General features: G+C 40.6%; 1 protein-coding gene across 1 annotated transcript in view; it reads left to right on the forward strand.

Annotated features, from left to right (window-relative positions):
• The window catches only part of adora2b (adenosine A2b receptor), a 39,372-nt gene extending 21,282 nt beyond the window's left edge, over positions 1 to 18,090 (forward strand). The window contains exon 2 of the mRNA XM_059655467.1: positions 8,628 to 18,090. Coding sequence (XP_059511450.1) covers positions 8,628 to 9,300 — 673 coding nt within the window. The 3' untranslated portion in view covers positions 9,301 to 18,090. The remainder of the gene's footprint in view (positions 1 to 8,627) is intronic.
• The last annotated feature ends 217 nt before the right edge of the window (positions 18,091 to 18,307 follow it).

Consider the following 18,307-nt stretch of genomic DNA (forward strand, 5'->3'; position numbering starts at 1 on the left):
CCTTATCATGCTTGGTTTTTTTTAATGTTTCACTAACCACATAGCTGCTTTCCTGATAGTGGAAGATAAAGAATATTAAAGGTTTTGAGCAATGGTGTCATTCTACTGTATCACTACACATTCACAGGCAGCCATGGGTGATATAAATAAAGAATAAACAGGAGATTCAGAAAGTCTTCTCTGTCTAGGGCTTGGCTTTGAGCTGGCTGGTCAGAAGCCATGTACAATGCATCAGTAAATAAAAGAAATAGAACTGCTTGTGGTAACGGATGACTGGATCATGTAACTCAGCAGCACATAATCCCTGACAATAATCACACTTCATTCTGGTAATAATGAAGGAAACAAAATAATTTTCCTTAAAAGTACAATGGCTAATAGACTAATCCATGTACAATAGGCTGTTTTCAAAGAGATCAAATTGAGGTATATTCCCCAAGAGGAGAAACAAAGATAAACAAAGTCGGAGCTTCTAGGATGACAAAAAAGGAGAGTAAGATGAGGCAGAAAAAGGCTTGCCTGAGAGATGCTGGACGGATAATTCAAGTAAAAAGTGTTCTGAATATTGTGAAAAAAGGAAGGTAGAAATCTCCACAGATGGTGCAAGTGAGGTCAAAGAAAGTGTGAGGCCAGTGAGGGACCAAGAACGGGCATTTACACATGGAGATAGGGTCGTGACTAAGATAATAAATTAAAACTTTGCAACTGATGCTGCTGTTGCAACAACACAATTAGAAAGGAGGTACCTAAGAGACTGAAGAAGCTCAAATTGATTCCGAGAAAGCATTAGAAAGGGTGGCTCCAAGTCATTGGGACTGATTAGGATACATTCAAGGAAACTGAGGGAAGTAAGGGTGGAATTGCAGAGGCAGTGACCGAAATATTTCGACCTTCCTTAGATGCAGAGTGATACCAGAGAACTGGAGAATTACAGATGCTTACACATCTGTAAAACTGCATGAGAGGATGAACTCGGTAAATACAGGGCATTCTGTTCAACATTGGAGCTAGAAGAGAAACAATATTCTGGGATAAAAATCAACAGTTACTTGGTCACATTAGTTGATTGTAGAAAGCATGCATAGACTTAAGAAAAATCATGTTGAACACAGAAGGATAACAGAGTAGATATCGTGTACATGGCCTTTGAAAGTGTCACACAAAAGACATTTTCAGTAAAACCTGAAACCTGTGGAATGAGAGGGAAATGCCAGCCTGGGGACAGAGTTGGTTTAGTGGCAGAAAACAGTAAAGTGATGAACAGCTGCTTTCCAGGTTGGAGGAGAGGACACAGTAGGGTTCTCTGTGGGTTAGTATTAAAACCACTGTTTTTATGGATCTATAATTAAAGACTGATTTAGATGTTTAGGAAACATATTCAAAATTGTATATACAATGAACTGTGAAGAATAGAGACGTAGATGTCAATTGGAACAGTCTGGGGCTGTGCTGCAGTAAAATGGTAAATTGATACAGGAAGAAAGAGCCAATAAAAGAAATGGTACAATTCCATAGGGTGGGGGTGTAGATCAGGAGGATGTGGAAGACAACTGGTGTCACACCTGACTGGGCTAGTGTGCTAACAATCGAACTCTGTTATTCCAGAATCATCTCAGAACTTAAAGATTTTATAAAAGTGTGCCAAATATTCCTACTGACCTGATTTTCAGACCTTGGTTGACAGAAAGCAAGGAGCAGGTTTCTGTACTTAATTTATTTGTATTAAGTAGTAATTCAACAGGTAAATAATTGAACTGTTGATTTGTAACTCTACTCATAAAGCACCTCCTCTACGCACACAGGCAGATACAAAAAACACATAGGTGCTATGGATGGAGAAAAGGACTGGGAAGTGGTCCCTGTTCACAGAGTTTGCTGAGATGATCCTTTTGTTAATCAGAGCATTATTTCTCAGTTTTCCTTCCTCATTATTTGCAGGAAGCCTGGGGGTATTCACATTTCTAAAGGTTCTTGACTTATTAATTAAACATCACAGCTTACAGCAACTGGAAAGGTGAGAATAAACTAACTATCTCAGGCTTGAGACTTTTTTAATTAATTGAAAGGCAAGCTGCTTCTCAGCAGAGGGCCAGTGGTTTCTGCCAAAACATTCACATCCCAAACTGGAGCCAGTCACACCATTGTTGGTGGGCAGAAGGCCCTTCCTTCTCATTAATCAGTCAAATGGTGACTATTTATTAATCAGCGACTTATGGTTGGCAAATCACCTTTTGTGCACCTGGGGTCTGTAGCTCACTGGAACTTTACCTTTTCCTGTTGCTTGAACCAACAGCTGTGTAAACAGCTCTTATAATCAGTTGCAGGTAACATATTTTTAAAGAAGCGCAGTGATCCAACAAACATTGATTTTTAAAACAGCTCTTTTCTCATTTCAGTCCATAGTTAAAAATAGAGAAGAAATAAAAAGTTATGATATTTATACTGGGCAGGTTGCAAAAGCATTTAAAGGGATTTTGGGCTTTATAAATTGGGGTAGAGTACAAAGGCATAGTGTGCTGAACATTTACAAAAAAACTTGTTTAGCCTTAAAGGAACTATTGTGTCCAATTCTAAGCATCATTCTTTTGGAAAGATATGGAAGCTTTCAAAAGGAGGTTTCGTGGAGGTATTGAAAATCATGGGTCTAGTCACAGTACACTGGGAGAAACTCTTGCCATCACGAGAAAAGTTAAAACAAGGCGACTGATGGGTAAAAGGATCAAAGACAATATGAGGAGCTGGTTTTCAATGTGGAGACTTGTTAAAATCAGGAATAAACTCCTGAGTGTGTGGTACGGGCAGATTCAATCACAACTTTCAAGGCAAAATTTGAAAGTTAGCAGGAGCGGGTGAAAAAAAAAGATGTAGGGCTGGGTGGAAAATCCAGGAGAGTTTGATTGGATAGCTCTTACAGATTGTCTGAAGGCCCAGGTGCCTCGTTCTGTGCTGTCGCTGAAGGATAAATATTCTGCATTTCATTGTGCAGGGTATTAAAACAAAATAGAGGCGTACCTTTTCTCCCCAGTTAAAGGAGCCACTTGATTGCCATTTGACAAGGTGACTTTCTGCCGTGTTAAATAATTTGTTTCATATTTTACTTACTTTGAGAATTTTTTTTAAACAAAGCAAGACTTGAGATCTGAGAGAAGGGTAGAAGCTTCCTGACTGAATCAGAAAAATTGTCCAGGTGTAGGTTTGCTGGGAAAGATTTATCCATAGTGAGTTTTGAGCAGATTTGTAGCTCAGGTGGAGGTTCTGGATGTGAGTTTGCTCGCTGAGCTGGAAGGTTCATTTTCAGATGTTTCGTCACCATTCCAGGTAACATCATCAGTGAGCCTCCGATGAAGCGCTGGTGTTATGTCCCGCTTTCTATTTATCTGTTTAGGTTAGCGTATTGCGCCCAAAGGTGCTAGCGAGTTTTGAGAAGATTTGTAGCTCAGGTTGAGATTCTGGATGTAAGTTTGCTCGCTGACCTGGAAAGTTAGTTTTCAGACGTTTCGTCACCATTCTAGGTAACATCATCAGTGAGCCTCTGATGAAGTAGGGATTCTATGACAATGCAATAATTGCATGTGGTGGTTGGGGGTGGGGGTGGAGGGGGGAGTGCCTGATGAGGCTAGAGTGAGAGCCCAGCTGTAATGACCCTACAGAAGAACAAGGTGTGATGATGAAGAGTGAAAGAGGGAGTAACTCCTATTTCCTGTGAATAGACCCAACACTGACCACACATCAACCACTGCAGAAATTCTCAGTTTACACACAAACTAGTCAGAAGGAGATTCTGAGAGTTAATCTCTGTTCATTCAGGAAAGAATGTTTGGAATTGTTTTTAAGCCATGATTTTATTGAATGGTGCACTAGATTCCGTGAATGCTCCTGTCGTTCCTACATGGCTATTTCCCGGAATTGGAATTTGACAAATCATTGCAGCTCAATAAAGGTACTATCACAGAGCAGTCACTTAGTTTATGATTAAATAATAATGCAAATATTGCAGCCAAAAAAATTCAGATCATTGCATGTTTGATAGAAATATAGTTTACAGAACTTCACATTTGATCAGCATGTTGGCTGAGTGGTTAGCACAGCTGCCACACAATGCTGGGAACCTGGCTTCAATTCTAGTCTTTGGTGACTGTATGGAGTTTGCACGTTTTCCCTGCATCTGCATGGGTTTCCTCTGGGTGCTCTGGTTTCCTCCCACAGTCCAAGATGAGCGGGCTGGGTAGACTGGCCAAGGTAAATTGGCCCATAGTATCCAGGGATGTGCAGGCTAGGTGGATTAGCCATAGGAAATGTGGGGTTACAGGGATGGCGTGGGTATGGGTGGGATGCTTGTTGATGGGCTGAGTGGCCTGTTTCTACACTGTAGGGATTCTGTAATCTCACATTTAAGTTAAACACACAACCTGAAAAAGCAGTTGGTTGAAAAGGTGAGGAAACACCAGCTCAGGTATGTTCCATTAGTTGATGTGTTTCTTTTTTAAATAAAATTCTTCTCCAGTTGGATTAGTGCACTGCAATTTGTGACATTGAGATTGTGATATCAATCCTGAATGGGTGAACGTGAGTTTTAGAAATGTCGAGAAGGCTGATGGGTTCATTAATATTACACAGGGCAAGTTTAATCTCCTCTCCCAGAACAAATAACATAAACTTCAAAAAGAAACTTTCCCAGCCTGGTGAGATTCCTATTCCTGAACACAGAATCCTTTTGATTGGCTTACTCAAGTCTTCTTGTAACAAAACTCAACTGGTCTGTGTGCACAGGAATAATGACTTTCGAAGGTTTATGATTCCCAAAACTGTTAATTAGAGCTTTATTGTATTTACGCATGCACTGTTCCTGCCCTGGGACAGTATGGAAGTAATTTCAATTAAATTCAATTTAATACAGCATAAGATCAGACTCTTTGGCCCACCAAGCCTGCGCCGATTCCTATTCCTTGTGTCCAAGTGTGGTTTCCATTCCTCTGTTCCCCTCACGTTCATGCATCAATCAAGATGCATCTTAAACGTTGCTACTGTACCCGCTTCCACCTCCTGTGCTGGCCATGCATTCCAGACACCCACCACCCTGTGTGGGTGAAAAGGTTTCCCTCCACTTCTTACTAAACTTTCCTCCTCGCCTTGAACCTGTGCCACCTTGTAGTTGACCTTTCTACCCTGGGATAAAGCCTTTGACTATCCACCTTGTCTATGCCTTTCATACTGTTACAGACCTCTATCAGGCTGTCCCTCAGCCTCTGTCTTTCCAGTGAGAACAATCCGAGTTTATCCGACCTCTCCACATAACTAAAACCCTCTAGACCAGGCAACGTCCTGGTAAACCTTCTCTGCACCCTCTCCAAAGCATCCGCATCCTTCAGGTTGTGTGGCGACCAGAACAACACGCAATGTTCCAAATGTGGCCTAACTAAAGTTTTGTTCAGCTGTCACATGACTTGCCAACTTTTACATTTGATGGCCTGGCCATGAAGGCAAGTGACCTATATGCCTTCTTGACCACCTTTATCTACATTTACTTCCAGTTTCAAAGATTAAAGGAAGCTTTATTTTGTAGTTAACAACATGCTTGTCCCTGTCCTGGGTGTGTTTGATGAGGACAGTGCAATGAGACCGTTACATTTAGTTGAAAAGAATGGAGGGAACTTTACTGTGTACCTAACCCCGTGCTAAACATGTCCTGGGATTGTTTGATGGGGATAGTGTAGAGAGAACTTTATTTTGTCCCTAATTTCATCCCTAATTTGGAAGTGCTTTCTCTGGACATGGTCACCAGTGAGCAGAATATTCAGTTGCACATAAAAAATTAGATAAGGATATTTGCCAATGTTACTAATATTGACAGTGAATTTAGAGAAGTTATGTTCTGGATTACTCAGCATGCAGACCGAAAGACACTTTGTTTCAATTGTGCAATCAGACAATGGGCTAATTAGGGGCTTTTTTAAAAGAGACAACTACAGACCCATTCACTTATTTCTCCTCTGTCCAAAATAATGGAATTAATTAGGGTGACAGAGTGGTTCAGCAGTTAGCAATGCTGCCTCACAGCGCCAGGCGCCTGGGTTAAAACCAACCCTCAGGCAACTGTCTGTGTAGAGTTTGCACATTCTCCCTGTGTCTGTGTGGGTTTCCTCCGGGTGCTCCGGTTTCCTCCCATAATCCAAAGATGTGCGGGTTAGGGCGAATTGGCTGTGCTGAATTACCCATAGTGTCCAGGGATGTACAGCCTAGGTGGGTTAGCCATGGGAAATGCAGGGTTACAGGGATAGGGTAGGGGATTGTGTCTGGGTGGTAGATTTCTGTGGACTTGATGGGCTGAGTGGTCTGCTTTCACACTGTAGGGATTCTATGATTCTAAGAATTGTCATGTGTCAATTTGAAGTGATGTACATGTATTCAATAAATAATTGTCTTAATGTTCGGGATAAAGGCGATGTGTCTAACAAATGACCCTGACTCCTTTGAGCAAGTGACAACTGGAATGAACTGTGGAACTGTACAATTGCTGACCGATATTTCTCGATGGCATTCAACAAGATTTCACATGAAAGCCTGTTAATTCATCACAAAGTTGTCGTAACAGAACTAGAGGGGGCAGCGTCCAAATGTACACTGAAAAATAGGAGCGATTATATTCAGAATAAGCAAGGTCATAGTTATACTATGAATGCAGGCAGACTGGGTGATTGGGAAGGGCAGGCACAGTTAGAGTGGGTTATAAAAACATTGAAAGCAGCATCTTAAGTAATTGAGACCATTTAAAAAAACGTGACTAGAACATAAAGGACAGAAACAGGCCATTGGGCTCAAATAGCTTTTGCTCTACATGAGTCTTTCCCACCCAATCAGCAGATTGTTCAATTCCTTCCTACCCCATGTCATTAGGCAGCTTCCTGTTAAATAAGATTGCCACATTACACCATGTGAAAGCATGTCCTACAATCCCTAGAAAGGATAGATGGAAGGAATGATAGCTTTCACCAAAAAGGCTGAGTGGAAACATTGAGATGTAATTGTTAACCTTTGTGCAGATTTGAATTCCAGACTGTAAGAAAAATGGTGGAAGGATAAACAGATGGTTGAGTTAGTATCTATAGATACAAGAGTAAGTGTAAGAGATTTAGGATAGTGTCTGGAAGAAGCTTTTCAGTGTTATGAAGTTGGATGAGTCAGCAGAAAATGGGGAGGTGGTGATCTACAATAATGTCATGGGACTAATATTCTAGAGGTGGGTTTGAATTCCATAAAGGCAGGCAGTGAAATTTTAATTCAAGTAAAAAAAATCTTTTGTCAATTCTTGTTAAAAACCCTGTAAGGAAGGGAACTGTCATCGTTAGCTGGTCTGACTCCAGATCCACAGTAATGTGGTTGATCCCTACCTGGCCTCTGGGAGGTAATTAGAGATGGGTATTACTTAGAGACCTGGGAGATAGCCACACCCTGTGAATGAAGGAAAAAAACCAAATCATCCTTGTTTAGTTTGTAGATTACTTTAAATCTCTGCTGTCTGGTCTTGCTTATGATACAAGCTGAAACAGCGCCACCATATTTACTCTGAGCAACCATTGACGATTTTGAAAACCTTAAAGACCGATCTTTCAGCCTTCTCTCCAGAGGGAGAAGTCCCTACTCACTACAGTGTTTCTAGAAATAGGTAATTGGTCATGTTTTGGTTGGAATGTTAGAGAATTATCAGAATCAGTTTTACTGAAGTATTAAAGAGAAAGGGCAGTGAGATGACCTTAACTACAATGAGGAAAGGCCTGCCCTGACTGATGATCCTGTTCCACTCTGTGCTGGGTAAATTGTTGGAGACTATTGTGTAGAAAGGCGACCATTGATGCCAAATGAGCATTGCAGAAGGTCATAGTAGACAACCCAGTTGTGATTTTTTCAGAAAGTATTAGAGATTGTGAAAGAGGCAGCTCCCAGTCTTTTGCCAAGTTTTGACAGCATGTTCACTACACAAGCTGTTGAAGATTGGAATCCAGCTGCAGAGGGTACTCCGATATAGGACCATGGAAGTGACTAATGTAGAATCCCAAGGACAACACAGATTTTCATTATTGGTTGATTAATGATCTGGAAATTGAAATAGAAACAAAACTGGAAGAGAAGGTGAAAAATAAACCATAAGGTGCTGTCAGATCAGGTCCAGGCAGATAGGTTTCCATTGTTTAGTTTGTGGTTTCCAGTCTTTATTGTTCCTTCCAAGTTACATAGTTTTTCAAATGTTTGCAATAAATTTCATTGCTATTTCTCTATCAGAATTAACCATCTTGTGAAACTCAGAAAGGACAACTTGGTACGTAGAAAACACTTGAAGGACATGTAAAGAATTTGATTATTTTTGACCTTGTGCTGCAGGTTGATTGTTGAATTTTGGTCTTGTCCAATCCCACATTTAAGTGTTTGGAATTTTAAAAGAATTGAAACATTTGAACAGGTCATTCATATTGAGTTAAGTGATTCTCTCCCTCTATTTACACGTCCAGAAGATGAAAATGTAATCTTGGGAAAATATGTTGCATTTCCCAACGGCAAATACAGGAACAGCTTGAAGACAATAGGGGTGTTATTATCTGCTTCCTGATGGTGTTTTTTTCTGGTTGACACAGATACAACGGGCTGATAACTGGAAGACGCGCCAGGCTGATTATAGCAGTCTTCTGGATCCTGTCTTTTGTGATTGGTTTGACTCCATTTTTTGGCTGGAACCAGAAGAATGAGGTAGAGTGCGGAAATGGCACAATGAGGACACCACGGCCAGAGAACAACTCTGTCCTCCAGAACTGCTCGGTGGAATGCCTCTTTCTAAATGTAGTCAACATGAAATATATGGTTTACTTCAACTTCCTGGGCTGTGTCCTGACACCATTGCTTATCATGCTGGTCATTTATGTAAAAATCTTCAATGTTGCTAGAAAGCAGTTGCAAAAGATCGAGCTGAATTCTGTAAATTCTGAGACTTCCAGAAGGTATTTACAGAACCAAGTAAGAGTTGCAAAATCATTGTCCATCATTGTTGGATTCTTTGCCTTGTGCTGGCTCCCACTTCACATCCTAAACTGTATCAATCATTTTCACCCAAAGTACTTCCAAACAATGGATATGCGTATCATGAACACTGCCATCGTTCTGTCTCATGCTAACTCTGTTGGGAATCCAATTATCTATGCCTACAAGATTCAAGAATTTCGCAACACCTTCCATAAAATTATTTTCAAACAGATCCTGTACAGGACAGACCATGAATTTAAGTCTGAAACTATGCGAGGAACGCATTTGTAAAGGCCACAGAAATGTTGACAGAAACATCTGGGAATCCTGTGGACTTCTTAATTATACATACTGTTTACATATGCACTGTTGACATGTCTTTGTATGTTAATTTTAGAAGTAACTCTTTTGAGGGAGAAAAGAATACCATTGCAATCAAAGGAAGCTGTCAAAAGGTGAAAATCCTCCCCCTGCAAGTAATTTTTCTCTAAAGCAGTATTTTTAGATCAAGATAAATAGAAATCCACAAAGTATTTGCAAGTAATATTGTTGCCAGAGCTCTGAGCTCCATTGCATTCACAATTTCAAGGATGTAATTGCCAGCCACATTGTAGTATGACCCAGCAGAGATGTAGATGCCTATTAGGCCTCCATCGTCAGATGTGAAATTGTAGAAGCAGATATTGTTTTATCAACATCAGGTGCAGAATGGTTTTCAAAATAGCACTAACATTATTCAAAACAAATACTTGATGAATTTTGTTCTCATACGTTTTCTAACACAGTTACAACAATTATGGGACAGAATACATTTCACTTGTAGGTTTTATATCATTGAGGAAAAGGGGATGTAGCCAACACAAAAGATATAATTGGGTGACAGTACAAAATTTCTTTATCTCTTCTCCCAGTGCCCTGCAACAATAAACCATGGACATCAATTCTAGCGGCTAAGGTGGAACTGAACTCACATCTACCCTTGTGGACTGTCACCAGTCTGTTGAGGTCAGTGGGAGGGTGCACCATCTATGAAGCCAATAGGAGAATTCACCTGTGAAGCACTTTGATATTGTTGGCAGAAATTACATTTCCTATCCCCATATCAGAGAGAGTAAGCTGCCCAATGTCGTGTTGGATCCCAACATTTTTCTAATTTGACCATTTTTGAAGTCTCATAAGGGCCTTGTAAGGTGTACATACATCATTAGCCAGGCCACTATGTGCTTCCATTTCACTGGCTGATCAACCAGCACGACCACAGCTGGACAGGGAATTTGCAGCTATTTGTGTTGTCCATGTGGATGAAGGTTTAGCTCCCAGTCACTTGCAGAATACCAAAGTGTGGCCATCTCCCTTGGAGCTACTGTTAGGTTACAGGGGAAAGCCAATAGAATCCCAGTAGAGTTTACTGGGCCTCAATTTCACTGTAACAACTCCAAAAGGTGCCTGGCTCTTCACCTGCTACAATAACATTAGGATCACTTTGTGTGTTACTTTAATGGTTGTTGTAAGCTTGTTAGTCATAAACAGCCACACCTGTATATTTTTATGTCAGTTTTACTGTACAGGTTTTGAGCTGGAAACGCTACATTTGACTTTGGGACAAAATTATCTCATGACGCATGGATAGGAAAGATTTGGAGGAATATGGGTCCAGCGCAGGCAGGTGGGACTAGTTAGTTTGGGAACATGGTTGGTGTGGGCAAGTTGGACTGAAGGGTCTGTTTCCATGCTGTATGATTCTATGATTGTGACTGTATGACCTGGCAATGAATGAATATGTATTAGAGATAGTAAAACTCATGGTTCTTACATTTCTACATTTGTAGACATATTAAAGATTATATTATGGCGCAGAATAAACTAATTATTGATATAATCTTGATAAAAATCGTATAATTAATGAGATGAATTCATGTGAAAATATAACAGGAAATTTGAGGCACAATATTTTCATCTTGATGTAGGATTAACTTGCTCACTTGTTACTATATCTCAATTTTCTTTATTTTCCCCCATTCTCACCCCTGTCTCTTCGTTCTTTACTGTCCCACTCTCCCCATCTCTGTTTCCATCTGTCTTACCCTACCCACTCTGTGTCTCATGTCTCTTCTGTCTCACTCCTCTACCACTATCTATCTTCCTAGATATCAAAGCCTTGGTCTGCAGCCTCTATCAATATATTTGCTTGGATTCTGACTTCCTACTTGGCTCACTTCCATGGTTTGGATGGCTAACTCTGTGAGTGATAGATGTTCCTGCTTGTTGCTCACTGGTTTTGCTGGTGTCGATTGGTTTACAGATTTTGCTGGATTTTAAATTACTGTTACCAACAAATTGAAGTTGCTGTTCTTTGAAGAGATTTTACAAATCTCTTTTGATCATTGGTGTATCCCATGGCAGCTAGGCCTCCATTGTGAACATGTAGAAATTTCCTGAAGTTTAATTGTTGGTTTAAGTGTTTCCTGACCGCTGTTAGTCCGAAGCAGCAGAGATGCCCTAAAGCTGTGTGAAAGGACTGTCACCTGTAAAAACTCAGCACAGGGTGACCTTCATGACCAGAAATGTCCATTTGGAGGGGTTACTGTTCCTGGACACGGACACAATTATGATTGCATTCCTCTTTGTCTTAAGATTGTTTTGCAAAACTAACTACCGTTTCATGCTGTTATCTGATCCTTACCAAAATACACAACTTCAAAGCCAATCCACAGCACATTAGAGATTGAAGCAAAAATTTAAATCTACACCCTTCATTGTTGTAGTTAAAACAGCGAAAAAATTGCAAAAATAAACATTTTAAACAAACTGAGGAATAGGACAATGCCAAAACAAAAACAAAGCCCCAAAGTAGGATTTGTAATGTCACAGCCAAGAAAGAGAACGAAGAGAACTCTCACTGATGAAGAGTCACCTGGACTCAACGTTAGCTCATTCTCTCCCTATGGATGCTGCTTGACCCATTGTGATCGCCAGCATTTGTTGTTTTTCAGTAACTCTGATATCTTTTATGTGGAAGTTTGGTTCAATGGCCACCAGTTTTCCATTTAAAAGACTCCACAGTAAAAAGAAAGATTTGCAATTATACAGAACCTTTGATGACAATGGGAATCCCAAAATGCTACACAGACATTAAAATACTGCTTCCACTTACAGAGATGTCATTAAGGCAGTGGATATTTAGCCTTGTTACTTCAGAGGTGATAACGCGGGGAGCAGGCTTTCCACAGTAGTTGTGCAAATGAGTTCTGAGGAAAGGATCATTGGACCGGAAACGTTAACTGTGTTTTTCCTTCACAGATGCTGCCAGACCTGCTGAGCTTTTCCAGCAACTTTGTTTTTGTTCCTAATGGGAACACTGTTATTCTGTTGTCTTTCCCCTTCATTTCTAGCTCTCACTCATTTCTGTGCCTCGACACTTCCCCTCCCCCAATTCTCTCTCTGCCATTCCTTTCTGTCACTATTTTCAACCAAAAATGCTAAGAATTAGCAACAGATGCTGACCCAGCAGCAACTGTCACATATCATCCAAAACAAAACCCATGAGTCTCAATTGTCTTCAGCATGAGTTACTCCTTCAAAGAACACTAAATAATTATTTAAAAACGACATTGGCTCTTCTCCATTTTCCCAAGTTTTTCCAAGGGTCTTGCTAGGACCACTTTATAGGCCATTTAGCTTGATGTCTGTCATGGTGAAGGTTTTAAAATCAATTTTTACTTCCCTGTTCTCTGCCTCCCTCCCTTCTTGAATAGACTTTCCAGTATGATGGAACCCCTCCTGAATTGAGGAAATTTAATAAAATTGGGACAAGGCATCTCCTATGTTATTAGCCACTTCCTTAGAGACCCTGGAACAAAGCCCATTTGGAGCCAGGGATTTATCAGCCGGTGGCACCATCTGTTTGCTCAGCGTCACTTCCCTTGGTGATTGGGATTTCACCAAACTACCCCCTGCTTTCCACTTCTTGATTTAGTTATGTATTTTGTATTCTCGATAGTGAAGACAGAAGCAAAATTTTTTGTGCATTTCAACAAATATGTCCCTGTTATCTACCAATAACATCTCATTGTCACCCAACACTCAACTTACTCAGCCTTTTAATTAGCTAAAGGAACTCTTGCTATTTCTCTATTTTAACATTTCTAGCTAGTTTCCCTCATGCTGCAATTGTCTCCTGATTATTATTTTAGTTATTGTCTTTAACTTTGATAAAAATTACCCTACCTCATTGTCTTACTGCAGTCCAACAGCATTTCCTACATTACAGTAGGGCTACATTTCATTTGCAGTGCTCTGTCTCTGCAGTTGACGCAGTCTTGGGCTCTATCTCCCCAACTGACGTTCATAAAAGCATCAGAACAGTCAGGCAGGTGTGTGTGTGTGTGTGTGTGTGTGTGTGTGAGAGAGAGAGAGAGGCACATGTAGATAATTGGTGGCATTTCCTCTGTGTCTTTTGATCAGCCAAGTGCTTTAAGTTAGCAGACATAATTACATCTGAAGCGCACAATTAGGAAATTCACTTTTAAAATCCAAATGAAATAATCAAATGGAATAGAGATGGCTGGGAGGTGGTACATTGCAACTGTGGTCCGTGGGAACTGGCGGACACCACGTCCGTAGCAAGTGTTTGCTGCTTGAGAAACTCCAGCTCAGAGTTGATGAGCTAGAGTCCAGGCTGCAGACAGTACATCACTTCAGGGATGGGGAAGGGGTACGTGGACTTTGTTTCAGGAGACAGTCCTATCGTTCGATTACATCAAACATGACCAGGTGTGATTGCAAGTGAGGCAGTTATTGAGATCTAGAATTTAGATTTGGTAGAGCCTCAATCAGTGTCTTTATCCAAAAGGTGTGAGTTTCGTGCTCCCAGCATGGAAAAGGGCACAGACTTCAGGGAGGACAAGTGAACTCACCGGAGGACCGTGGCGCAGGGCATCATTCAAGTATGGGGTGGAAAGAGAAATATAGTAATGGAAGGTAGGACAGTTAGGGAAACAGATGGTGTTCTCTGCAGCAATTGCAGAGTCCCAAATGCCGTGTCTCCTCTCTAGTGCCAAGGTTCAGGACAATCCTTTGGGGCTGGAGAGGAACTTGGAATAGGAGGGGAAGGATCCAGATTTCGTGGTCCATGTAGCTATCAAAGACAAAGGTGGAACTAGGTTAGAGGTTCTACTGAGAGATTACAAGCATTTTGGGGCTAGATTAAAAATCAGAATTACAAAGGTAATGATCTCCAGATTACTACTGGAGGTAAAAATTCAAAAAACCAAAAAGATATGAGAAAACAGACATACAATGTATTTAAGGGGCAAACTGTAATCAAAGAATGACTGCAACAAACAGAAAATACAAGTTTAAGAGAACAACTGAAATTAGGATCAAAAAGTAATGACAAAAAGTTAAAGTCACTTTGTCTGAATGCAAGTAGTATTTGTAACAAGATAGATGAGCTGACAACACAAATAGAAATGAATGAATATGACTCTACAACTATTACGGAGACATGGTTACAGTGTGACTGTGACTGAAAACTTAAGGATATTCAACATCGTAGAAGTATAGGCAAAAAGGGAAAGGAGGTGGGTTAGCTTAGGTCAATAAAAGATGGTCTCAGGGCAGTGGTGAATAGTGATGTAAATCCAATAGATTACAACGTGGAATCAGAGGGGTGGAAATAAGGAATAGCAGGGAAGGAAGTCATGGGTGGAAGTTGTTTATAGGCCCCTGAAGAATTTTTTTCTCTTTTGGATAGAATAGAAAGTGGGAAATAATGGAGATGTGTAAGAAGGGGAATACAATTGTCACGTGAGAGTTTAATCTGCATTTTGACTGGACAAATCAGATGAGCAAGGGTAACATGGAAGATGAATTTCTAGAGTACATCAGCAATTTTGTTTTAGAGCAATGCATTACAGAACCTACCTGGCAACCTACCTAGATGTGGGAATGTATAAGAAGGTAGGATTGATACGAGATCTCAGTTAATAATCCTCTAAGGATAGTGATCACAACACAATAGAATTTCAAATTGAGTTTGAAGGAGACTAACTCAAGTCTCAAACCAATGTCTTCAACTTAAATAAATGCAATTACAGAGATCAGAAAAAAAAAGGTGTGCCTGAAGGGATCTGGGAAAATAGACTAAAGGAAAAGTCAGTGGATGAGCCGTGTAAGATATTTGCTGGAAATTGGGGACCATTTAAACCTGTGTTAACTCAGTATTCCATATTCAGTATTTTCTGTCCAGCATAATTAAATGTGCTACAGAAATAACTGGCCTATCACAAGCATAAATAAAAGATGTATCAGATGCTATACTACCTTACTATGAGTGCAACGTTTTCAGAAATAGGAAGGTTTTGTTCTTAGAAGGAATTAAAATGAACCTTCAAATGGAGGTGAAGGGGACACTGGTCATCTTGGAATTACAAATAGGTGCCTGTGGTCATTGGCTGAGAGTACGTAGATAGATGGTTGACACGGCCCTCTAAATAATTTTATCAACAGAGACAGGTGGGGCGAGAGGGCTACGAGTGAGAAGACCCAGTGGAATGAGTCACCACCTTCTTGAAGGAAAAGCAGGAATTTCTCTAGTTCACATTTACATGCTGGATTTTGGTGACATCATCTTAGTGTTATGTTTCACATATGTTCCCTGATGATGCCCAGCTCTACAACACCATCACTTCTGTTGTCTCCTTCACTGTTGCCAAATGATCAGACTGTTTATTCAACCTCTAGTACAGGATTAATCTAAATTCCCACTAACCAGATGTTCAGAAGGCTGATGCCAGTGTTTTCAAACTCTGGTCCAAATTCCATTCCCTAGTCATCAACTGCATCCCTGTACCTGGTAATAGTTCAAGATTAAACCAGCTTGTTCATAATCTTGGTGTTACATTCAACTCTGAAATTAGCTTCCACATATTTGCATCTTCACTAAAACTATTTTTACTCCCATCACAGCAGCTGAATTTACATACATCTTAGATCAGCAGCAAATGAAGGCCTCATTCATGCCTTCAATATCTCCACAAATTCATCCTACTGTAATAGTGACATCTCTCAACTGCTACCCTCCACGATCCAAATCTCTGCTGGCCGTGTCTTAACCTGCAGCACTCCATTCAGAACAAAGCAGACCCTCTTGATTGGTACCCCCTCCAACTTGAATACCTTCATACAGTGGTATACACCATATACAAATCACCAAGGCTCCTCTGAAAGAACCTTCCAAGCCCATAAGCTCTATCGCTTAGAAGAACACGTGTAGAAGATATATTGGAACACCACCATTTTCCTCCAAGTCACTCACCATCCTGACTTGGAAACATCTCTCTTTCAATGTCTTTGAGTCAAAATCCAGGAACTCCCTTCTTAAGAGAAGTTTATTGGACCTTCTGCCCCTAGAACTGCAGTGGTTCAAAACAGATAATAAATGCTGGCCTAGGTCACACTCGTGAATGAATAAACATTATTTCCATGCTCCTTCACCTCGTGCTCTTTGACCTCCATCGGCTCCTGTTCAAACACCAACTTTATTTCAGAATTCTCATCTTTCTTTTCAAATCACTCCATGGTCGTGCTTCTCTGTTACCCACAAAACTCTCCAGAATTTGCAAGTTACTTTAATTATGGACTCCTTTGCATTCTCAATTTGTATCAATGACAGATGTGTGAGCTGCCAGAAAACTGGAGGGATGCCAATGTTGTGCCATTTTTTGAGAAAGGCCGCAACGAAAAGGAGACAGGATCTACATGCACTTGGAAGGGCAAGGAGTGATTAGAAATAGTTAGCATGGCTTTGTGCATGGGAAGTAGTCTCACAAACTTGAGTTTTTTGAAGAGGTAATCAAGAAGATAGATGAGGGCAGTGCTATTGATGTTGTCTGCATGGACTTTAATAAGGCCTTGGACAAGGTTTCACATAGTAGGCTGGTTAGTAAGGTGAGATCACATGGGATCCAGGGAAATCTAGTCAATTGGATACAAAATCGGATGGACAGTATGAGACAGAGGGTGGTTGTTTAGACTGGAGGCCAATGACCAGCAAATGTGGAAAATAAATCCTGACTCATTTATACTTATGTACTAAACATTAAAATAAACTTTGGAATATATTGCTAATGTTGTAGGATGAACAGTGATTCAATTTTTCACAAACTTAACGTGGTCATTCTGTTTCCATCTAAAAATTTAGCCAGTAGCAGGTACTATCTACAAACCCGTAACTCAGTCTAGTTTTCCAAACCTCTGCTCGTGGCAGCATTGCCCCCTTGTATTCTTTAATATTAAATTCAGCCATTATAGCTGCTAATGGGGACTATTAGCAGCTGACAACGGGTTGTATATGGTAGCAGTGTGTGTAATAGCAAGGCTTGGTGTGTGGGGGTGGGGGAAAGCACAGAGAAAGGTGCTCAAGCCCTAAAATTGTTGAACTTGATATTGAATCTGGAGGGTTGTATGGTCCCCAAGCGGAAAATGAGGTGTTGTTCTTCCAGCTTGCACTGAGCTTCACTGGAGCACTGCAGCATGCCTGAGATGGAGACATTGGCCAGGGAACTGGGCGGTGTGAAGTGGCAGGCAACTGGAAGCTCCGGGTCTTTTTTGCGGACAGAATATAGAAGATCTGCGAAACAGTCACCCAGTCTACGCTTCATTTCCTCAATGAAGAGATCACATTGTGAGCAGCAAACAGTCCCCATTAACAGCTATTCATTCTCCCAGACTGATCTTTAACCACTCTGTTATCTGTTCTGTTGTCTCTCTCTCTCTCTGTGGTCTCTATCTTCACCTATCCTTTATTCTCTGCCGTCTCCATCTTCTGTAAACCATCCTTTTCCCAACTACCATCAGTTCTGAAGCAGGGTCACTAGACCTGAAACGTTAACTCTGATTTCTCTCTACAGATGCTGCCAGACCTGCTGAGCTTTCCCAGCAATTTCTGTGTTTGACACAGTTAAGGAAGATGCGTTTTTGGCCTTTTCTAGAATTAATTGCACATTTGTCATTTATGCTTCCAGAGACCTGTATTGTTCTTTATTACAATCAATTAAAGTCCACGGATTTATCTTCTTATTTTGCTTCTTTGCTGTGATGCATGGCTTTCGCTGTGCACACTTCATTATTTGCTGTATTAAATTTGTAAGCACATAACCCATTGATGATATCCATCACTGAGCTTCATGAATTCAGTTGTATAGAATGGCCTCATACTTTACATTGTTCCATTGCTCATCACTGGAGTTTAGCATGGTTTCAGTACTTGAAGTGGTGGGTTTAAAATTGAAAAGGA

The sequence above is a fragment of the Stegostoma tigrinum genome, chromosome 27 (assembly GCF_030684315.1).
Source record: "Stegostoma tigrinum isolate sSteTig4 chromosome 27, sSteTig4.hap1, whole genome shotgun sequence".
In the NCBI taxonomy this organism is placed as follows: Eukaryota; Metazoa; Chordata; class Chondrichthyes; order Orectolobiformes; family Stegostomatidae; genus Stegostoma; species Stegostoma tigrinum.